General features: G+C 40.5%; 1 protein-coding gene across 3 annotated transcripts in view; it reads left to right on the forward strand.

The window, feature by feature from the left end:
* The window catches only part of GRIPAP1 (GRIP1 associated protein 1), a 2,851,684-nt gene that overhangs the window by 1,592,463 nt on the left and 1,234,917 nt on the right, over positions 1–24,304 (forward strand). For all 3 annotated transcript variants that reach the window (XM_044080007.1, XM_044080009.1, XM_044080008.1), the window contains one exon: positions 8,241–8,318. In XM_044080007.1, the coding sequence (XP_043935942.1) occupies positions 8,241–8,318 (78 nt within the window). The remainder of the gene's footprint in view (positions 1–8,240; positions 8,319–24,304) is intronic.

The following is a 24,304-nucleotide window of genomic DNA, read 5'->3' on the forward strand; positions in this document are numbered from 1 at the left end:
ACTGTATCAAATGCAGTTATGATGCAACTAATGCATCTTCTGAAGCTGTTATTTCATGTTCAGTTATGAGAATTGTTGGCTTCACCTCCAGTCCTTACCTGATGATTTTAAGGCCAATCTCCTAGATGTTTCTTTGGAAAGCCAAAATCTTTTTTGGTACTTTTGCTGATGACCTATTTAAAATGCTACAAGACAAAGGTAAAGTTATGCAGGATCATAAACAAATTTTTGTTTCTCCTATCCTCAAATGTTTGAGAAGCTGTCTTAAGTCTGCCTTCTAAAAGGAAAAGGGCTCCTAAGTGCAAGTTTTGTGATAAACACATCCAGATGTCTAAGGCTCAAAAGCCCCCTTTTCAGGACAAATCCATCGGACATATTTTCTCCCCTCTCCCATCGGACAGGTTCCCGTATCTCTCAGGCTTTCCCTGTTTGACAACAGATTACTTCAGACTCTTGGATACTTTACATTATCCTTCACAGTTATTTTATGGTATGGAAATTTATTCTCCCTTCTTAGGTCTTCCTTGTTCTCCTCCAGAGCATTGTCCTCACTTTTCTGTGGTTCTGAAGGATCTGTTGGATCAGGGAACCATCAAATCCATTCCAGAATCCCAACGAGGAACAATGATTTACGCCAGAATATTTTTGGTTTTCAGAAAAGAGGGCCTATGGAGACCTAGCCTAGATTTCTACTTTCTCAACACCTTTCTAAATATTATTTCTTTATGGATACATGGATGCTTTCCCTATATATACTTTTTCATTTCTCTTACTTCCACATGCTTTTTTGGCTGCCCTAGATGTAAAGGATGCCTAGCTTCATATTGCTGTTCTCCTCTCTTCAGGAAGCTTTTACATTTACCTGTTTATTCCTCTCATTTTCAGTTCTCTGCTTTGTCCTTTGCTCTTTCTGTGGGTCCAAGGGTATTCACCAAATGTCTGGCTGCTGTCATAGCCTTCTGCAAGCTTTGAGGAATCCAGGTATTCCCATATCTAGATGACTTGCTTCTTCAGGCTCCCTCCTGTTCCAGTTTTCAGAATCTGCACTTCACGCTCCTTCTTCACAGTCTGGGATTCACCATTAATCTCAAGATGTCAATTCTGATGCTTCTCAATACCTCATTTTTCTGGGTTGTAGAATCTAAACCATTCCAATGTCAGCCTCTTTTCCTTCTCCCTAGGTGTTGTCTCTGACAACCTACTTCCAGTCTCTTCTTCCCCTTTCTCTCATTCCTGTTATGGAACTTCTCAGAGACTTGGGGTTTAAGGCTTCTACCACTCCCATGCTTCCCTTTGCCAAGCTTCATATGTGGAAGCTTCAGTGGTACCTAAATTGGTGTGGCTACAGCATTGCCACTCTCTGGAGTTTCCAGTTCCTTTATTACCTTGTGTCATACTTGAGTTTCATTGGGAGATTCGACGGATCTCCCTCAATCCAAGCCTGTATTTTCAGATTCCTACCCCCACTCAAGAACTGTTCACAAACTCTTTCATTCTGGGGTGGGGGAGCCTCTTCCAACAGTCTGAAGGTTCAAGGGCTATGGCCCCTTCATCAGTGGTCAGACCAAATCAACATAAAATGATGAGGGTGCTCATTCTTGCTTTTCAGGACTTCTGTTCACTTTGGTCTCCAGGCCCTTTAAAGGTTTTACAGATAACACTGCAGTCATGTGGTACATCAACAAACAGGGGGAACAAGGTCTTATCTTCTTTGCAGACTAGCCCTCCAGGCCTGGGACTTTGCTAACCACCATCAGGTAAGCCTTCAGGCAGTCTACATCCCTTCAAAACACAACTTTGTGGCAGACACTCTGAGCAGGTCCAGAACACAACCTCACAAATGGATGCTTCACATAGAGGTGATAATGAACATAGCACATCAATGGGTATTCCTCAAGTGGATCTTTTTGCCTTCCCCTGAACAGGCAACTTCCTCGCTTTTTTTCCATAGTCCCAAGTTCTTTGACTAGAAAGGTGGATGTCATACCCTTTTCTTGGAAGGGAATTTTCCTACATGCTTACCCTCTTTTTCCCAGGGTCCTGCACAAGGGCATGAAGGACTCTACCTAAATCTTGCTGCTTGCTTCCTTTTGGTCCAGACAGCACCCATTCATCCTTCTCTTTTACCTGACATGGGGCAGTCATCACATTTTATCTTACTGGATGGATCTTCTTACAGAAGACAAGGTTTCTCTTGTTCACCCTCACTTGTCCACTCTTCATTTGACACTTGGGGTTATAGGTTTTGATGCCTATAGACATAATTTTCCTGAACACATGCTTTGGGTTCTGCAGGAGGCCAGGAAACCTACTACCAGAAAATCCTATATGGCTAAATGGAAGAGATTTTCTCTTTGGTGTCTCAAGCATCACCAGGATCCCTTTGGTCCTCTCTTACTTGTGTGAACTGCTCCATGCTGGCCTAGCATATTCTTCTGTTAAAGCTCACTTGTCAGCAGTCTAGAAATCAGGACCCTTACACATCCTAAACAATTTAAGACAGCCACCAAAGAGCATTTTAAATGTCACTGGCCCTGCCATTGCACTCTCTCTCCTTAACATCCCCTACTTCTCGTACCTTAATCTACTTTCTGCTCTTAACTCACTCTTCTCACTAGCTCTCTCTAATCATCATTGACTACTCTTTCTACTGTCTTCTAAAATCTATTAAGCAAATTTCCTCAGAGAAACGTTCTATTGTAATTGTCTTGCCTTCATGCAACTACATCATGATAAAACTAGGTTTTTCTAACCACTTACCCCAAAAACTATACTCATCTTAATGACATATTTCTTTTTATACATCTTGAAATAGTTATGATGTACTCCTGATTACTGACACTGTATAACATTGTATTGCTACTTAATGCCTTGTAATAATCCTGTAACATTGCTGTTTAATGCTAATTTATAATGAAAATTGTATAATATGTTGGAGCTTTTCTCTCCGGGCCTCTGCTGAAAAAGGGCTCTTCAGCTCAGTTGGACAAATCCCGGTCAACAAATGTAAAATAAATAAATAAAAATCTCTGCTTGTCTGCCCTTGAGCCCACCTTTGACCTTTCATTTTCAGGCTATACAATTACATAAAAGTGTCCTTATCGGGCCCCCAGGAAAACCCATTTCTCCTTCTTGGGACCTCAGTTATGTCCTTGAAAAATTGACTCAGGCTCCTTTCAAGCCTGTTTCTTCTTCTTCTTTTTTACAACATTGCACCTGGAAGACGGTTTTGTTGGTTGCTGTTAGTTTAGCTAAGAGAGTTTCTGAACTTCAGGCTCTGATAGCGGGTTTTTCCTTTTTGATTTTTCATAGGCACATGGTGTCTTTGTGTACTAATCCTTCTTTTAGCCCCAAGGTGTTCAATGCATTGTCCCTGGATCAGTTTATCCAACTTCCTTCCTTTTTTTCCTTCTCCACAATCTGCTAGTAAGAAAAGGTTCTTCACACCTTGGATTTACATAGGCAGCTCAGACATGATATGAATAAAACAAAGGCTATCTGTAAATCTGAGCAGTTTTTGTTCATGCCAGGTCATTGAGTTTGGTGTTTTTAAGCAAACTGTCTCCTCTTGGATTTCTAAGGCAATTTCATTGTTATTTCTTTCATGGTAAACCGCTTTCTACTTCAGTTTGAGCTCATTCTGTAAGGGCAGTCACTTCTTTTGGAGCTTTCTTCAAAGGTTTGGATACTAGATCCATCGCCGAAGTTAATATTTGGTCCTATGTCCACAGTTTTACTACACATAAGTTGGATGTCATTTCCAGTGTCAGGACAGACTTTGCCAGGGCTATCCTTCATGGGTTTGTGGAGCGCTCCTCTGTCATCCTCTTCCCATCCTTTACGATAGCTTTGGTAATCTTAGACATGTGATGAATGCTGCAACAGCAATAAGGAAGGGCATATACTGTAGTAGATGCCCTTCTTTTCACTGTTGCGCTATTCAGCCCTTCCTTCCTTCCTACCCCCTTTTCTTTCTTTCTTCTGTTGGGAACATTCTGCTGCCTGAGGGGTCTTTGCCTTTCTTGCTATATTTCTCTTCTGCTTCTCTTTCCCCCTGGATCTGTAGTTTTTCTTTCTCTTGGGGTTGCTAAAGTTCTCCTGGGGTACTTCATTTCTGAGTATCGAATGTGTGTACATCATCTGTTTTCTGTACACCTGTGTGGGGAACATACACCTGACGTACGATACTAGGAGGATGTAAATGCTTTGGTGGACTAACTGAACTTTGGGCTATCCTTGGCAAGAGATCCCACATGAGATTAATACTGCAACAGTGAAAGGAATGACATTTGCATTTATGGTAAGATCTTACACAACTATTCTTTCCTTCTTGTTTTTCTGGTACAGTAGAGAGTCTTATGTTTTCTCTGCACACTCTGTCTTCTGACTCTGCTATTTTTTTAAATAGCTCTTATAGGTTCATAGGTAGGCTAGCTGCCCTTGTGGGCCATTTTAAGCTTAGCCAGTTTTTATTTTTGTGCTCAAAATAACCTACCCTATTTGCCTATATCTTGGTCTTACCCATACCATTATTGATAATTATATACTACCCCTAATGAGAATAACTGGGGATTATACCATAGATAATTTGAGGGGATCATCCATGCATGGGATAAAGCATTTAGGAGCCTATGTCCATTAGTAGTACAGGAGGTAGTCCTAGGGTAAATTTGCCTGTTTTGCATCCATAATTCTAAGTTGAGCTTGAATATGGACAGGGATGGATTTGCTTATGTGGATGGGGATTCTCTTCCACAGCAGTGGTTATCCTCTGTGAGATATATCTGTCCTAACAAACCATTATGTTAATGTTGCAGAAGAGGTTTAGATCCCTAAATCACTGAGTGTTTCTGATGCCATTTGACATGCTGATGTGCAATAAATCCATTAGCAGTGGGCTGGAGGATACATAATATGCTAGACACAGGGTCACCTGTTAGTAATCTATAGGATACCGAGTATAGTGACAAGACTGTCCATGTAGGATGTGTTGTTTAGGCTTTGTAGCCTTTTAGTAAGGTTTCTGTCCAAGTTTTTCAGTTGTTGCATATGTCTGGTCAGGTACATGATAAATTGGGGATTATATTTAGTGATTGGCCTAATGAAGGCTTAGTGAAGGAGGACAGTGACATCCCTCAAATTAGATACATTCCCTTTGTTTTCAAGCTGTGCAATATGGAAAGGCTTTCTTACAACAGTAGACACATACTGGTCAAAAGTTAGGTCATTGTCCACATAAATTCCCAAATCCCAAACAACTGGGTCAATTCTTAGAAGCGTATTGTCAGTGTGGTTATTCTCTAGGCTGCATGATTTCTGAAAGGATACAGCAATGCATTTTTTTTTTGGCATTTAGTTTCATTCCATGATTTTGTCACAAGTTATTTATTTGAGACAAACATTCTTGAGAAGCCTCATTTTCAACTAGCTTTTTCTTCATTTCAACCTCTGATTTTTGCAGTTTTATCAGTTCATCTGAATAGTTACTTAAAGATTCTTCTGTTTCTTCAGGCCTTTTTATAATTTGAGTTGACATACTCCTTCAGTGTTTTATTATTTTTAATCACCTCTGAGTACATTTGATTTATTTTTTTCTTCTAAATTAATATATGCCGTCTCTTATATGAAAGTAGCATCTTGGACTGCTTTTTTTCTGAACAGCTGCAGAATCCTTCCCAGACAGTGTTTTTCCCTCAAGAAAAAAAGAGTAGTCCAAATGACACGGCCAAATCCAGTTTAAAAACACACAAAACATGTTATAAATAAGATAAAACAGATGAGCGCTTTCAGGCATTAAACTCTCCCTCAGATCTCAGTCACAAACTAGGAAGCAGCACTTTAAATAGAAACACACATTCCATTCAATAAAAACTATCCAATCAAAAAGTACAAGGAATGTTTTGAATGAAACAGTTGTGAAAGTAATGCAGGTCTTAAAGATATGGTCACATTAAGCCCAGGTGTCTTATCTTCTTGTAGCCTCACAATCCACTTCATCTCTTCCAGTCCAGTACTATGAACAATGTTACGTCCTCTTTTATTCTTCTTTACCAGCTGTAAAACCAAAAATGAAAAAGTATGCCCTGGATTCATAGAAACATGTTTCATAAGCGCATCTGTCATGTTCTTAAGCCGGATAGCACTTATATGCTGTAAAACTTTTCCTTTAAAAGGTCTCTTAGTTTTCCCCACAAAGAAGTGAGGGCATTTACGTACACCAAATCACAACTTCTACAATCTGCATACAGCCTGGGACTAAAAATAAAACCAGTCAAAGGGTGTTGAAATGTTTTAGCACTTGAGATATAACTACATGCTTTACATAAACAACAAGGGAAGGTCCCAACCCTCTCAGATCTAAGAGGATTGTAGTCATTGCCCAGGCTTTTTTTTTTTTTTTGGAATCAACTTTTTGCTGCAGTTTGTGAATTTTTCTTACTGTGTTTCTTCGTCAACCTTTCTGGTATATTTTCTTTCAAGGTTTCTAAATTTCTCCTTTTCTGGCATCCAGTCAGTGTATGTGGTAGCTAGTAACTGAATTTTACCCAAAAATCAGTTTCAACTGCACTCTTTTATCTCAGTTTCGGTATTCATTCCAGGAGAGCTAAAGTTAACTTATTGATCAGGGTGCAGCCATCTTGGAGGTCCCATGGGAAGGTATCCTCTTGATATCTCTTCAGTGTAGTATACATAGCCTACTCATAGGATTCCCTGGATATAGTCAGAATTCATTAGGAGGATTACATGCTGTAACATGCCTGGGAGCACTTGGAAAATCCAACAGTATGAGCTGAATATAGTGGCTGGAGATTGGAAAGTCTGGTTTACTTTGCTTAACTTGCTCTCAAAATGAGTTTAATCATCTAAGCAGTTTTGAAGATGAATGGAAACATGCATGAATCCTCTGACAACTAAAATGTGATTTCTGTTAACTTTAATGTCCATACTCATGCTGTAGCAGGCATTTTTAAGTAATATGGTATGTTTGCATGGATTGATGCTAATTATTTTGTGTATTGATTATTTATGTGATGTCTGGTTAATATCCCACCAGACTGCCACCATTAATGTGATGTCCCCCACTTAAAACCCAGGTCACTAATTAAATCCTCACCACTGACACTAATGTGGGAGCCTAACGGAAAACATCAGAGCACACAGCACTCGAGTAAAATTCCACAGTTTTCCTTAACAGCACTACAGGAACACACTCTGCTTCCTGGGAGTGGACTATAAACCTCTGTCCACCCTAAAATGTAATCCCTTATTATACATTTCAGAGCAATGAATTCCAGTTTAAGACCTCTGACTCGCTCATGTTTAAAATAAATTAAAATTTCACACACGCAAACACTCATGGGAAGCCTGACACAGATTTTTAACTGTGTCACCTCCCCAATACAAATGGTAAATGCTGCCACCAGAGTCAGGCAGGTCTACATGCCCTTCAAAGGGTGATCAGATATTAAAAATTAAATATCAGAATAAATGATAGCTGTGACCAAAAGCAGCCAGGCATTCAAGGTGACCTGGGGAGTATCAAACCGGCGTAAGCATTCTGTAATCTCTAAAGAATACAAAGATTGTCCAGCCACAATGTAAAGTAATGTAAAACTTTTAATAATAAGTAAAATGATTAAAAAGAAAGTACATCCATAATTTTCAATAAGCACAAGAATTCAATCACCAGAAATATAAAAGTAAACTGTAGGATAAAAGTCCATCATCCTTTTTGGGTATCCACTGCGCAGCACTGTAACTGACTGCAGCAGTCTCTTTTATAGTCCAGGTTAACAGTCCCGACTGTCTTATTTTAAAAAAATAACAATCAACTCTTTGAAAAAAGGTCTTTCCTGTCAATCATCTGTTCAAGTAATTACCTTACAACCAGGAACAGTCTAAGGACATCACCTACTGATCATCTGATTCTCCACAGACAGTTTGTACTTTAGAGTCTCCCTCACAAACATGCAGTTAGAAATTTATCAAAACACTGACAGATTCTTTAAACATTTTGTATAAAGAGGGAAGTACTCAACATTTTAAAAACGTACTTACATTTTTTCATAACTAGACATGCTGGCATACAGTACACGTTTTTCTGAGAATATACACAAATCTCCTGCCAGACATGCTAACACAGATGGCAGTGTTTTCATTTTCTTCACATTTTGTACATAGTGAAATATTACGAATAAGTGGCAGGTGACAAGTAACTCCATTTTTTTCCTTTATCTTAGGAGGTGATTGAACAAAACCAAAAAGAACATGAAGAAAATATAAATAAGGTGAAGGAGCAGCATATTGCTGATTTACAGGTATGTAATTCTAGTTGATTTTTCAAGTGAAAGTAGTAGTGCAGTGGAGATTTGTGCTATTGTCAACAAAAGCCCAAGAACTAATTCCATTTGCACACTTTCTCTCTCTCGCTTTCATTTTTTACCCCCCAGTACTTGTTTATAGTCTGATTTCTTTTTTCCTTTCCCTTTCATGGTATGAGGGTATTGCCTTAGTTGACTTTTTTTGGGTTGAAGTCTCTGACTGGTGCCTGTCAGTAAAGTCCTTGTAGTCTCAGAAGGCGGTGTGAGTATTCCTCCTTGTATGGATAGAATAGATATTATAATGTATTGGATTTATATCTTTATTCCAATGCTTAGCTGCAAGAGATTGCATGTTATATGGTATAGTGTCTGGAACCAGTCATAGGTTCATAGGTTCATACTAGGCTATCTGCCCTAGGGCATTTATAAGCCTAGCCAGAGTGTGTTTGGCTTTCGCCACCCATTTTAAATTAATTTTGCTATGCCCTTTCTCGAGGTTAGTATACTGTGCCTCTGTCTAACAGTGACACAGAAGTGATACCCGGGGTAAACCTACGATCTCCCATCCACTCATCAAGAGGGACTCTGCCTAACCTGGACTGGGATTTTATTCCAGAGTGAAGGGAGCCTCTGGGTTATGAATCTGTCCCTCCAGCATGTCCTATTTATTTCATTGTTGAGGTTCAAGTAGCTCGATGGGATTTGGATTTTCTGAGGTGCAGCATGTCCATTAATTCCGGGTTGGACATGGCTTTATACGTCAGGCACAGATCGCCTCTGAGCAGGCGGTATGCCACTGAGTAGAGCTGGAGTTTTTTTAACCGAGCAGCATATGGCATCTGTTTGAGCCCTTTGATCCTCTTGTAAGGTACTTTTGGGGTCTTTCCAGTTGCTGCAGGTGTCTGGTAAGGTACATCCCAAAAGGGGCATTGTACTCAATTATGGGCCTGATGAGGGATGAGTAAAGAGGCACGATGACCTCCCCTGATTTAGATGTGAATCCCATCATGATTAGGTGGGCTATATAAAATGTTTTTCTAACCACTTTGGCCACGTGGTTGTCAAATGAAAGATTGCTATCAACTTGGGTCCCCAGATCCCTAATTACTTCTTCTGTACTTAATGGATTACCACCTATGTGGTAATTTGTGGGCACTTTGTTTTTGCCAAAGGGGATGACTATACACTTTTTGGCGTTTAGCTTGAGGCCATGGCTCTGGCACCAGTTGTCTGTTTCTATGAGGCCCTTTTGGAGGATGCTTGTGTCGGCTGGAGAGTCGATTATGGCGCCCAGTTTGCAGTCATCTGCGAACTTGGTCAGCCACAGTCCTTCCATGTTGGCCTGTACCTCCGAGAAATATATACCGAACAAGAGAGGTCCCAGGACTGAGCCTTGTGGGACGCCACTTGTAACTGGTTTGGAGTCTGACATGGCTGCAGCAATTCTAAACATGTGGGTTCTGTCCTTGAGCCAGTTTGCAACCCATCTAGTGACATAGGGGTTTATATTTAAGCTGGTGAGCTTATCTATAATGCCTGAGTGGGGTATTGTATCGAAGGCTTTTGTGAGGTCCAGGTAGGCTGTGTGGACCACCTTCTTCTCGTCAATGGCCTTGGTGACTGTTTCAAAGAAATCAACCAGGTTTAAGAGGCAGGATTTACCCTTAACAAAGCCAAACTGGGTAGGATCCAGTGTCTGTAGGTTCCCAATATCTTTATTTATGAAGTCCATGATGATCCTTTCCATAGCTTTGCAGACCAAGCTAGTCAGGCTTATGGGGTGATGCTGTCCAGGATCCTTTGAGGCACTACCTTTGTGGAGAGGGACCACTGTTGCTATACGCCACTCTTTGGGTACATATCCTGTAGTAAGGCTGAGATTGAACAGTAGATTTATGTTTGGGTTTAGCTCTGCTTGGAGTTCATGTAGGACGCAGCCCGGGACACCGTCTGGTCCCATTGATGCTGTGTTTTTTGCTTTGGAGAGGGCAGCTCTTACCTGAGCATCTGAGATGTCAGGGGGGCAGCACTCTGCTGGGATAGATATTTGCCCTTTTGGTGGGGAGGGGGGGGAGTTTGCGCTGAACCTGTCAGCCAGGATGTTGGCAATATCTGTGGGTTTAGTGTATTTTTTGTCATTTTGGACTAATTCTGAGCATTTCTGGGAATTTCCACCCAGGTTCCTAACCTAACTAAAGAAAGCCTTGTGATTTTCCTTAGTGTCCTGTGCAATTTTTCTCTCGAAGCTGGTCTTAGATGATTTTATGAGTGCCCGTAGTTTTTTGCTAATACTGATCAGAGATGCCTTCCCTTTTTGGGATTTTGCTCTATCATGTAGTAGCTGCCTCCTTCTATTGTATAGTTTGTTTATGGCTGGGGTCCACCAGACAGGACGTCTGTCTTTGGAGGATTGAGTCTTGGTTTTATTTGGGATTGCATGATTCATGCATTCCTGAAGGTGTTCATAGAATGCGTTTATAAAGGATTCTGCGGTCTGGGCCGTATTTTCCACAGGCCCGGGGGCTTTGAAGGATTCCACATCGGTTTTGAGGAGTGTGAAATTTGCTTTAGAGAAGTTTTTCACTGTGGTTTTCTGGCAGGGGGTGGGGTCGGGATGTGAATATCCAGTGAGATTAGTTTATGGTCTGATCTTACCAGTGAGGGATACACTTCTGGTCTGGAGCATAGAGTCCCCATGTTGGTGATGATCAGGTCCAGTATGTTTTCCCCTCTTGTGGGAGTGGTAACAAGTTGTTCCATAGCATTTGAGTTTATAAATTCTAGGAACTTTGGGCTAGGGTGTTGGAGCTAGAGTAGTGCTCCCAGTCTATGTTTGGGTAGTTGAAGTCGCCCAATATAATGGTGTTTGGAGAGACCTTCATATTTTCCAGTGTTCTCAGGAAGGCCGAGTGGGGTTCCTGGGTTTGGGAGGATGGTCTGTAGCAGGATATAAGCTGGAAGGCAGTTTTACCCACTGTTAGTTGCACATGGATAGTCTCTGATGCTTCGTGCTGTGCCACCAACCTGGAGGTGTGGGTATCTTTGACGAATATTGATACTCCCCCTCCTTTTGTGGTTCGGTCCAAGTTTTGGGGCCGAAAAGCATGGTATGAGGTATAACCTGGTAGTGCTGGGGTGCTCTCGGGAGCCTTGAACTAAGTTTCTGTTACTGCACAGATATCTATGTTCGTCATGCTAAGGAGAGTTTCGAGTGCATGCATCTTGAGGTTTAGACTTCTGGCATTGAGTAGCATTACTCTTAGTTTCTTATCCCTTGTGATACCTATGGAAGTGGGTTTGTCTTTTGAGCCTTGCTTAAAAAAGGCACTATGGGGGTAGCAAGAGCCTTTGCCAATATCTGAAAGCCCAGGGGTGACGGGTGCAAGCCGTCCCTAGCAAAGCATCATGGCTTGTCGAGCATGTCATCCCAGGCTGACAGGCATTGGATCCCCTTTGAATGACACCAGTACTTAAGCCAATTGTTGAAATTGATCATCTTGTCTTCATATTGTGGCATCATTCTTTGTGAGGGTAAGATGCTACTCAAGTCAGGGTCATACCGGCCTGGGCCACATGCTCAGAGAGCTCCTCTATGTCTCTTTTAATGTAATCCAGGGAAGTATGTCTCAGGTCATTCACACCAGCATGGACAATGACCGAGTCATATTTGTACTTTCCTTGGAGTGACCTGAGTGCTTGTGTTATGTGGCGGATCCTAGCGCCCGACAGGCAGCTCACCATGACCTTCTCCTTGTTCAGCCTGGTGAGCGGGACGTCAGTGTGCCTGACGATAGAATCACCTATTACAAGTGTATCAGGTGTGTTGTTTAGCCTTAAGGGCTGTGACTGTTTGGTACACTGGCTTTGTGAGCTATGTGTTGCATGTGTTTTGTTTTGGGGTAGCGTTTGCTTGGGTGTCTGCTTTGGAGGTCTCTGCTGCTTAGGCAGATTTTTATTTAGAGCCTCTGAGTATGTTTTTGTGTGTTTATGTGTTTGGTTTGCTGTCGTGGTAGGTCTGTGTGAGACTGGAATTGTAGTGAGTGTGGTTTCCTTCTGCTCCTGACTGGTTACGCCAGTAGTGAGTTGAGAGAGCTTAGCCTCCAGTTTGGCTATATGGTTGCATCTCTCACATGTGTTGGAATTTGTTGGGAGGAGGAGAGGGTTGTCTGTGTACATGAGGCAGTTGTAACATTGCCTCAAGATTCCCATATTCACCAGCTGGACCGGAGAGGAGATTGACAACTGACCTTTGGACGTGCTAGAATAGTATTGGGAATTCCTTTATAATTGAAAAAAAGGGCCAATGGGGAACAGGAGGTTTCTGATAACTTGTTGCAGTCTGAGTAAACAACTCATGGAAGCTACTGATTTATCCATAGTATCTATTTTTATTATGCATTTTGACAAACATTCAGATGTTAGAGATGCGGGTTATATTTTTGATAACTGTTTTGCTGAAGTCCAAGAAACGAGTGTCAGAGCAGCAGCACACATTATACTATGAGAAGAGGATCCAGCCTTGGGGGCAGTGCAGTCTGTCATTATGTGCACTAAAGGCAGATAATACAAGACAGAAATGCACAATACAGGTGACAGCTTAATAGTACAAACTCTGAACACAGACTTGACTTTCAAAAACAAGAAGAGACATATTGACTGTAGTCTTAAACAGTCCATTCTTCCATGCCAAACACCAGACAGGGATTCACAACAAGAAGCCACATGTATCCCCCATCCCAGCTTCCAGGAGCAACTTGTCAAATGGTGCACACTGGTAATGGAAATTTTCAGTAAAGTAGTAGAGGCAGTTGCCTCCATGCAGTACTTGTCACTACATCATTTATATGCACACAGCACATCTTGTGACAGAAAAGGCAGAAGCATTTATTTAATGCAGATAACCTTGCCCAAGTAAGCTAGATTAAGAAAAGTGTAATAAAGAAGACCTGAAAGTATAAGGACATGGTGCTTGGCCAAACAAAGTGGCCATTACAAAATGGTCTGTTCTTCAGGCATTTCCAAGATACAGACAAGGACTTCACGTTGACTGCTGTGTAGGGCAGTATTAGTGCCTTGACAAAATCTCCAATATGATTGTTGTATGGCATTTATTTGACTTATTTTATATTTGTTTCCTAGAGAAGTCTGAATGGTCACAATGGCTCATTTTCAGAGGAAGCCTTAGAAAAAAGCTCCAAACATTGCTCAAGTACAAAGCTTAAAAGCTACAACAAATCTAGTAACAGTGCTTACATTAGTCAAATATTGATGATAAAAAAGAATGTGATATGTTACAGAGCACGGTTTGTATGGGGAAAGGTGGTTGAAACACTATCTGGTTTAACTGGTGCATTAGCATATGATTGATATGGATATTCTAAACTGTGTCATCTCTACATATGTAGTCATGAATATATCATAGAGCTTGTATTTAACATGTGCAAGTCATGGTAGCTGCCCAATTTTTAAAAAAAGCTGCATATTGTTCTGAGTACTATACTGTACATGAGCTAGCAGGTGATATAACCTCATAAATCAGCTGACAGTGTTCAGTGTGAAAGACCATCAAGGAACACTGATACAAGTTTGGAGTTGTAAACCAAATTCCCAATCCAGTTATCCAAGTCTTTCTAAAATCAAGGTAAGATTGTTTGTTATTCCAGTTCTTACAATTCCATAATACTGGAATTTTCACAGCAATAAAGTTATATCTTGATGTAGTTTTTACTAATGGTGTTAGTAAATTTAAGTGGTTATGCCTCACAGAAACTTTTATCTGGTTTAATTTTATATTAGAACTCTCCTGTAAAACAAAATCATGAAATACCTTTTGGGCCAACAATATCTTGCACCAAATATGGCAATAGTATAATGGGTAAAGGTTTAATACTTTTCATCTTTCTTTCTAGGACAGCTGTTTGACACTACAGGTGTTCTTTGTAAAGTGTCTTTGTAGACTTTCCGGAATTGAAAACGGACTCATATTAAAAATACAAAAACAAATTTACTCTAAAATTGGACAGTTGCTGTCCTTGGTGCCAAAATTCTTCTGAGTTGTCGCATAGCTCTGCATTTAATCACATCCCAGGGTTTGCTAAAGGGACTTCCAAGATGGTGGCACACTGATCAACAGCTTAATTTCATCTCTCCCAGTTTAAAAAAAGAAACTGAGAAACAGGAGCCAGTAATATTGTCAGACTGTGTAAGATTCAAGTTACAGGCTAGTAAGTACACTACCTGGATGCCAATAAAGAAGAATGTTAGAGAACTTGAAAGAAAATCAACCAAAAGGATGAAGAGAAAACACTGGCTGGGAAGAATCTTATAGCTGTTCAGCAAAAATCAGTTCAAAACTTTGGTGCAAGAGATGTCTTCCAGTAATTTAGAGGAAAAATAAATCAAATGTACTCAGAGGTAACTAAAATAAATGAGACACTGAAGTAGTGTATCAACTCAAATAACAAAATGTTGTCAAAGAAGTTTTAACTATGAACTGATAAAACTGCAAAACGTATAGGGTGAAATGAAGAAAAAATTTGGTGAGTGTGAGTCTTCTCAAGAAGAGCTGTTTCAAAAAAAATGGTAGAGCGCAAAAAAAAAAAAAGAAAAGAAAACCTGGGATTTTCTGCTGTATCAGAAAAACTGGAAGGAACATGCATATTGATTTTACAAAAGCTAAAATAAGCACTTGAAGGTTGTATTACACATCAAGATTTGTTAATTGAAAGGGCACATTGAATGTATGCTCAAACCTGGCCATGAGAAAGCAGTCAAGACTTACATTAGTAAAGATGCAGTCATGACAGCATAAAGAGTTGATCCTGACAAAACTGTAACAGAAGGAAAAAGTATTACGAATTGGAGAAAGTGGAGTTTTTATGGAAAATGATTATTCATTGCACACCAGGCTGAAGAGAAGAAAAGTTATCCCAGCAGTCAGGGAATGTAGAGAGTCAGGTGTGAGATTCAAGTTGCTCTGTCTAGCGATCTTCAGAATATTTTTTTCCTAGAGGATCAAAGACATTTTGAGATACAGAACAAAGTAAAGAGGGGGAAATGTTTATTCGACAGAAAGTGAGCTGGCAAGCAGAAGAGGACTTGGATTCTCCTCCTCCTGACAATAAAGCTCATGGAGAAACTTTGCCAGTGAAACTTTTTCAACTGTTCTAAAGGAAAATGCTTGAGAAACAGAAAAAAAAGCACAGAAGTTGATTAGAAGAACCAGGAGTACCTTGGACTTTAACCTGAGTCTGATGTTGGGAAATGGAGATGAACAAGAAGATGACTAGTAAAAACTGAAATTAGTGAATAAATAGGAGACTAAAAAGCATCAATCACATTTGTGCAATATGGCTTTGCATACAAGATGGGACCTTTGTCGACTGTTTTAAACTTGTGGGTGGACTGTAAATCATATACCCCACTTTATGCCATTAATGTTAGGAAAGGTTACTGTAAATAAAAAAATATGTTCTTATTTGTATAAGTATAAAGCATTTCAAGGTATAAACTGCTTGTTATGTAGAGAAAAGCAGTTGTGTAGTCAGATGTATTTTAAATGTGGTAGAGTCTTTCAGTGACTGTTGCATGTGTTTAAGATATTAAAGCAACCAAGTACCTTTTTAGTTGTAAGAAATATGGGCTTTACATTGATGCGTTTTGCATTGTAATGCCTACATTTCTTAATGCTAAAAAAAGGGGAAAAAAAGAGGAAAAAACATCTGTTTACTTTAGTATCTTTATCACATACAACAATTAAAAATGCTTTACTGTAAAACATACAAAAAGATGCAGTTTATATCATGAAAAGTTACTTGCCTTTTTCTTCCTCTTCCCCTCTCCTCAGTGTCCTTCCAAACATTTTTGATATGAAGGTGAGGCAAATGTTTTTCAGTTCTCCACAAATTAAACAAATTCAACAAAAGTCCACTCGTTGTATATTTTCTTATACAGCCATATTTCACACATGCATTTGATGCTTTGCAGTCCACATTTATTCACTAGTTTCCATGTTGCTGGTCTTATTTCTGTTCATCTCCATCTCAGAACTAGAGTTTATGGTTTAATTCAAGGAACTCCTGATTCTTCTAGTAAACCTCTGTGGTTTTCTCCGTCTCTCAAGCATTTTCCTTTGGAACAGTGACAACAGAAGGAGGGTATACCTCTACCAATACTTTGCATTCTAATGACCGCTTCCCAATAATTACCTGCCACAGTACATAAATCACCAAGTAATATGGTGAGATGCCACCACACTCCATTCATTGGTAGCCCAAAAGCCACATAACATCTTGCCGTAATCACTAAAGTTGGAACAAAGGAAATATACACCTGTAACAATATGTCATAGGCTCAATGCACGGTTCACTGTAATTATCAAACTCTGTACCTGAACCACCAGAAAATTCAGCTTAGTTCCAAAGTAGAAGTACTAGAAGTACTGGTCAAAAAAAAAAGTTTCATCTCATCACAGAAACACACTTGTGATGATAGAGACTCCCAGAATAAAATGTGATCCACAATCTGGTGTAATCACTCCAACTTTAATCCATAGGTGCATAAAAAAAAAATCACTGGCACATAAAACCTATGCACTTTTGTCCATTGCATCCTTCCTGGGACTTCTTCAGAGTTTGTAAAACAATGTGTAATTTCCTTATGTAACTTTTGAGCCCTTCCCTTGTTAATCCTATCACATTTTTAGTCATACATCTCTATAAAACACAACACTATACTTCCCTGAAAAAATAAGTGTTTAAAACTGAATTCATATAGTACTACAACTAAAACCTAACTGATCTAATTAATACTGTAAAGATTTCATTTTTAAAACAATGTTAAGGACATAGTCATTTAATCCATAGGGACCAGTTGTGCTGGTGTTTAAATGCCACTGCAGTTCTTGACTCTAATCTGATTTTCCATGGTTCCCCCTTGTCTACTTCAGTAGCATCTATAACAAAGAAACCAAATGCATGATCCCTGTGTTTATACATACATATATATGTTTCTATATTGCATTCTTTTGGTCATTCACCTTGATGTCATGAAGGTGTTCATGAATTCTTTCCTTTTATGCTCTTTTAGTTTTACCTATGTAGTAACGGGGAAAATTCCTGCACTGAGCTCTGTAAACCACTCTCTGGGTGCAACAGTTACAATACTTGGGGCAATTAACTGTACTTCTACCCACAACTCTTATAAACATGCTATCCTCTATATGGGTGCAGAGCTTGCTACCACACTAAAATAGGTAGGTTTTCTGTATATGTTCTTCTGTTGTTGGGGTCTTTAAATTTGGAGTTACAAAGTAACTGTATAGTTTGGTCCTTTGGAATAATGAAAAAGACTTCACTGGCAAAGTCTCTCCACGTGCTTTATAAACAGAAGAATGCAATGCAGAATCGGTCCCATTCTGCTTGATTTTGTCAGGAACAGCTATTCTGCTGGTAGGTTTGCATCTTTACTAAAACAGGTCTTGGCTGCTTTCTCCGTGGCCAGAATAGGAGCTACTTGGTGTGTCCTTTCAGTTAACAGTTACTGCTGTGGAATACCAGTCCAGTTGCCTGTTTGTGCCTTCATAAAATGAATACCATCTATTCCTTCTAGTTTCCCTGGTACAGCAGATCATCTCAAACTTCCTCTGAATGCTCTGTCCTATAAATCTACCATGTTTTGAAACCTCTCTTCCTGAACAGTGTTATACTCCGGCAGCCTTTTTCTTCATTTTGGCATCTGAGTTTTGCAGTTTTATCAGCTTATCTGAATATCTCTTTAAAGCTTCTTCCATTTTTCCAGCCTTTTGTTATTTGAGTCGATATACTCCTTCAGTGTTTCATTTAGTTAATCATCTCTGAACACATTTGACTTATTTTTTTCCTGTAGATTACTGGAAGCCACATAATGTACCAGAGCTGGAGCTTGAACTGCTTTTTGATGAACAGCTGCAGGATTCTTCCCAGTCAGTATGTTCTCTTCTCCTTTTCTAGTTGATTTTCTTTCAGTTTTATTTTCTTCTTTGCTGGTATCCAAGCAGTGTACTTACTAGCCAGTAACTGAATGTACTAAAAGTGACAGGAGTTCCTGGCTATTTTCTTTCAGCTCTGATTATGTCTTTTTTGTCCATTCCTCAACTGATGGGTCTCAGATCTGACATTGGATCCATCCTCAGCCATTCTGACAGACTTTACACTGCATAGCTTGAGCTCCTCTCCTTACCCATAATCCCTGTCTTCTCCTAAGTTACCTCAGGTCTCGTTTGCTGCTTCAGAGATGAGATGTGGTCGCCATTAGCTTGTGTGTGGAAGATAAGTGAGATTTCTCGATAATTCTTATTCAATTGGGTATTCTTTCTGTTTTCTTCCCTCATTCTTCTCTGTATAATAAAGCATATTATAAGTAGATATATATAATTTCTTTAGGATTAAATTACGTAGCCTTTCCATTGTGCCTTCAGCCCTTATGGCTCTCTTATTACCTTTGTGATATTGCTTTTTTACCATTGTTAGTATTACTTTTCTTTCTTCTACCTTTGATTTCTGTTGACTATAATTGTTGGTATTTTGTCTGCTTAGTCTTTTGTTTTACAGGTATCTATTTTCTGAGGATGTCAGAGAAACCATAGTTTTAAAAAGTGTGCCACTCATGGGCACAAAATTCCCTTAGCATTGGTGTCGAATCCAGGGAGCCCAAACTGACTCGCTGTCAGAGCCATCCCTCCCTGTTGGAGCCTTGGCACTAGACAGATCCATTCCAGCCTCTGCGTCAAGACTGGAGCTGGGGGTGGGGTGGGAGGGTGGTATCAGGTTTCATCCTTTGCAGTCTTCTTTGGATCCAGGTTAGGGTGATGCTTGGCTCCCCTAAGGCTCCAGTCTTCAAAATACTGGAGAGAGATTTCTCCTGGTATATGGAAAAGATATTCTTGCTCCCCCTGTGTCCACCCAGCTAGGTCTTATTATCCTGTCTATTGGGACAGCTAATCCAGTCAAGTCTCGAGACTGTCCTCATTCAGGACTTCTCTGGCACTTGAGTTTTCTCTCGAGCCTCCAACTGAAGTGGCCCCCTTGGAGCTGGATTTGTAAGAGGAGACACCTGGACTCTCCATAAGAGACCTTAACTGAAGATGCTGACTTCGATGAAGGGGAAGGGTCCCCCAGATCACTGGTTTAGGACGTCTTATTCTATGAAGTACTTGCACTTTTCAGACAGAAAGGTGGTTGGTCTTCTGATTCTCCCCTTCCCAAGAGGAGTCAGTATTCCTTGAGGTTTTCAGAAGTGGCTCAGCTATGACTTGGGTAGTCCCCCTCCCAGTGGATGGGATGATGGACCTCATCTCCCATCGATCTTGGAGGGATCAAGATGTCACAGAGCCCACCCCCAAACATCCTGATAAGTATCTTGTGGCACCTAAGGATAGGTCTGATTGGAACAAAGGTCCCCCTGTTGACATTATCATGGTTGGAGCAGCCACCAAGAAAGAACTTGCAGAACAATGTTTTACTTTCCATCCCCCTAATGGGGAATCTAGGGCATTGGACAAATAAGGGAAGCATATCTGCTTATCAGCGACCTTTTCCCTCACATCTCTGAATTACTTGACACATTTGACAAGAGTTCAGAGGGAACTGCTCAAGCAATTTTCCAGGACCCTCTCAGGTCCATGTCTGTGGAAGACAAAAACAGAGTTTCTTTGCAACTGGCCACCCTCTCGTCTGTATCTTTGCTTCCATGAGATTGATTTGTCATGCAACAGCTTGCTTGTTGGGTTCAAGAATAACTGTTAGAAGACATGCATGGGTACACCTTTGTAATTTTGCAGAACTCCTCAAGTCTTTGTTCATCAGTGCCCCCTTTGATGGATCCACCTTTCTCAGCCCTAAGTTAAAGGAGAATCTCTCTGTTAGTGAACAGGACAGTAAGACCTTGTCTGCCATCGGAACCCATTTTTCTACCTTTCAAAGGACCTTTTCCTGAAACCAGAGAGTTGACAGAAAATTGTGGTTCAGAAAAACACAAGGTTCTTCCCAGGGAGATAGATCCCCTCACGGGGGTGATTGTAATGGAAAATATCATCAGGGCTTCAGAGATCACTTCTCCCTTGAAGACCTTTCAGTGTCCCTGAAGTGTTGCCTGACTGCTGCACTCTGGAGGCAGTCGGGGACGCTTATTTCTAGACCCAGAAGCCTGGATAGCCATTACCAAAGTTACTTGGGTACAGACTATAATATCCAGAGGTTATTGCATACTATTTTCCCTTTTACTCCCAAAATGCAACAAAAGAATACCAGGCATTCCACCCAGTCAGAAGAAAGCAGCAGCGATAGAAATAGAGAAACTGCTTAGAAAACGTCATCCATCTGGTTCCCCCAGACCAACAAGGATCCACAACCTACTCAAGACTCTCTTTCATGGCAAAGAAGACAGGTGACCTAAAACCAGTTTTGGATCTCAACAACCTAAATCAGTTTGTAAAACATTCAAAGTTCCAGATGGTCATGGTTTAGTCCAGCCTACCACTACTGAAGAAAGATGATTGGATGTGTTCAGTAGATCTCCAGGATGCATTCTATCATATCAAAATACACAGCCACTCCAGGAGATATCACTTTTGGCTATGAGCCATTCACTACCAGTTCAGAACACTCTTTTCGGTCTCACCACAACCCAACAGGTATTCACCAAGTGTAGTAAAGCGGTTGCAGCTCACCTGAGACTGCACTGATTCTGGGTGTTTCCTTACCTAGTTGACTGGCTCCTATCTGCTTCCACCTAGCCTCTACTGATCCAGGCCAGGGACTACATGGTCCACCTGTGTCTCCAACTAGGCATTATTCTAAACAACACCAAATCAAAGCTCTGTCCAAACCAATTTGGAGTTCATTGGTGCCTGCCTAGATACCTGAACTCAAATAGCAACTCTACCACAGACAAGAGTGGACACTTTATGAAAACAGGCATTACACATTCTTCCTCTTCATTCACCCCCAGCCAAATTAAGCATACAACTACTAGGGTCAATGGTAGCTTCAATAGTATTAGTACCTTTGGCTTCCTTTCACATGAGGGTGTTTCAGTGGACTGTAGCATTACAGTGGTTGATAAGACACCAACCACCGATGACACTCATTTGTATCATGAACATCTGCAGACATCACATAGCATGGTGGGTACACACACAAGAAGTCATTCGGGGCTGCCCTTTTACACTACCTGTGTTCAAAACCACAGTGACTACGGATGCCCCCCAACTAGGGTCGAAGACGGGGTCATTTTTGGGAAGGGCAGTCCAAGGCACATGGTACCACACAAAGGCCAGTCTTCATATCAGTGTACTAGAAATGAGAGCATTCATATTAGTGCTGCTTGCATTTCAACATGCTCTTCCTCTAGGGATGATTGTTATTCAGGCAGACAACTTGTCTGTGGTCTGGTGCATTAACAAACAGGGGAACCCAATCTTACCCACTATGTCGGGAGGGAGTGATAGTTTGGCAATAGACAATCACTTCCAACTGCTTTCTGTTGGCAATGCAAACTCCAGGGAGCAGGTCTATCATACTCCCTGATGAGAGTGGTCTCTCAGTTAATCAGTGCCAGAAATATTTCACCGATGGGGTCAACTGTGCTGCAGTCTCTTTGCTTCTCCTCTCAATACCAACTATAGCAGGTACTTTGCCCTGATCTACCTTGAGAGAGAGTGACCAAGAGACTCTGTTGTTCAAGACTGGCCCTCTTGTCTTCTATATGCATCCCCTCCAATTCCTGTTATCCCCATGTATATTCAGAAAGTCTTACAGTAGAAAAGCAAGGGTATCCTCATTGCCCCATTCTGGTCTTACCAAGTGTCGTTTGCCTTCCTGTGGCCTTACCTACTTCACACTTACTGGGTGCTGGATCCTATTCAAGACCTTCTGCCTTACCCATCCAATTTGCTTCTCCCAGACATGCAGTCTCTCAAGCTGACCGCATAATCTTTCCACTTCAGTGATGGCTAGAACCTCCAGGCTTTTCTAACATTCTTATGTCATCCCATGAAGCATCTACCAGGAAGATTTATAAGAGCAAGTGGAAAAAGATTTTCTATCCATCCCAACGGAGACATCTAGACCCCTTTTCAGCACCAGTTCCAGCTATCTTTGCTATCCTGCTTTCATTTTTAGTAACACAGCTAGATATTCCATAGTTAAGATGCAACTAGTTGCAATGTCATATTTTCACTTAACTGAAAATTCTTCTTCTCTAGCTTCCTTGAAATTGTACAAAGCATTTCTTAAAGGCACTTTGCTACTTCGACCACCTTTTATAGATCCTCTCTCTCCTTGGGGCCTTACACTTAATCCTTCAGGCCTTAACTCAGCCACCCTTTGAGCCTGCAGCCAGGGCAGAATTAAAGTATTTATCCTGGAAAACACCTTTCCTGGTCACCATTAATTTGACTAGATGAGTTTCAGAGCTCCATGCACTTTCTTTACAGCCACCTTACATAATTTTTCATAAGGACAGAGTATTGTTTTGGGCTAACCCTTCCTTCTTGCCTAAAATGGTTTCAGAAACAAACCTTAACAAGTCAATTAACCTACTAGTCTTCTTTTCAAAATTTTCTAACAATGGAGAATACGTTCCATTTATTAGATATGCAGAGACAACTTAGATTTTACATTCACAGAAATAAAGTCCAAAAGAAGTCAGAACAACTGTTGTCTCTTTTTCCGAGGCTAAATTGGTCAAAGTAGTGTCTACCACCATAGCCAGATGGCTCACTGATTGCATTGTCTTTGTTTACAAGAGTAAAGGATTTTCATTAACCAGACCTCTTAAGGCCCACTCCACCAGAGCTGTGGCCGCATCACCTGCCTTTTGCTTCAAAGTGTTCATAGATGACATTTGTTCAGTTGCTACATGCTCAAAGCTAATACCTTTATAGCTCATTACAAGTTAGACATCATACCTAGAAATAGGGCAACTTTTGGCTCCACTGTATTAAGGAATACACTGTGTCCCATCAGTAGAGGAATGGATGACAAAGACATCATCAGATTTTATAGCTATGTACTCACCATAACTCTGCATCTCTGTTTTCTGTTTTGCTTCCCACCCTCTAGTCCCCAATCCTTTTTGATTAGTTCCTAGTATGCCCTGAGGGATATTCCTTAATGATCTTGCTTTGTGGGCTCCAGAACTCTATTCTCTGATTCTTCTCCTTTCTACAGTTTAGAAATTCCTTTGCCTTTTTGCCTCAGAGATTATTACTGGCTGACAGTACTTTGTCATCTTGTGATTATTTGAAGAGAGAGCAAACCCAATCTGAGATAATTTAGGAGAAGAGAGGGATTATAGGTAAGAGGAGCTTCAGGTACAGAGCCTAAAGTCTAGCAGAATGACTGAGGACAGATCTGATGCTGGACCTGAGACCCATAAGTTGAGGAAAGATGAAAACAGGCAACACAGATGCAGAGTTATAGTGAATATATAACTATAAATCTGATGTTGTCAATTTTCATTTATTCCTCAACTGTTGAGTTCAGATCTGACCCTCGGATCCAACTGATGTTTTTTTTTACAGCTTGTGGTTACTAGAACTTTTAAGCTCCTCCCTTACCCATAATGCTGTATCCACTAACATACCTCAGATCTTGTTTGCTGCTTCTGCATACGGATGTAGTAACTTTACCAATGCTCGAGAGCTAAAAGAGAAGTGAATTATTTAGTTGCTTCTTTGAAGTTTCTTACCTTTAATATATTTATATATCTATACTTATATTCTCCCGACCTACACTGATTTTGTTTTTCTTTTTACCATTGTTGGTATTCACCTCCCCTTTTATACCATCGCTGATGGCTTCCTTCCATTTTTTATACCACCATTGGTAGTCTCAAAAAAATGTAATTTTCTATCTTTTGTTACATTTACTAGTTCAAAATAGCAGAAAAGCTTTCAGGATTTAAAAAGTGTAAACAATGTGGACATAAACTTCCCTTGTCTA

This window comes from Protopterus annectens, chromosome 8.part0 (genome assembly GCF_019279795.1).
Source record: "Protopterus annectens isolate FY-2018-M chromosome 8.part0, PAN1.0, whole genome shotgun sequence".
Lineage (NCBI taxonomy): Eukaryota > Metazoa > Chordata > Ceratodontiformes > Protopteridae > Protopterus > Protopterus annectens.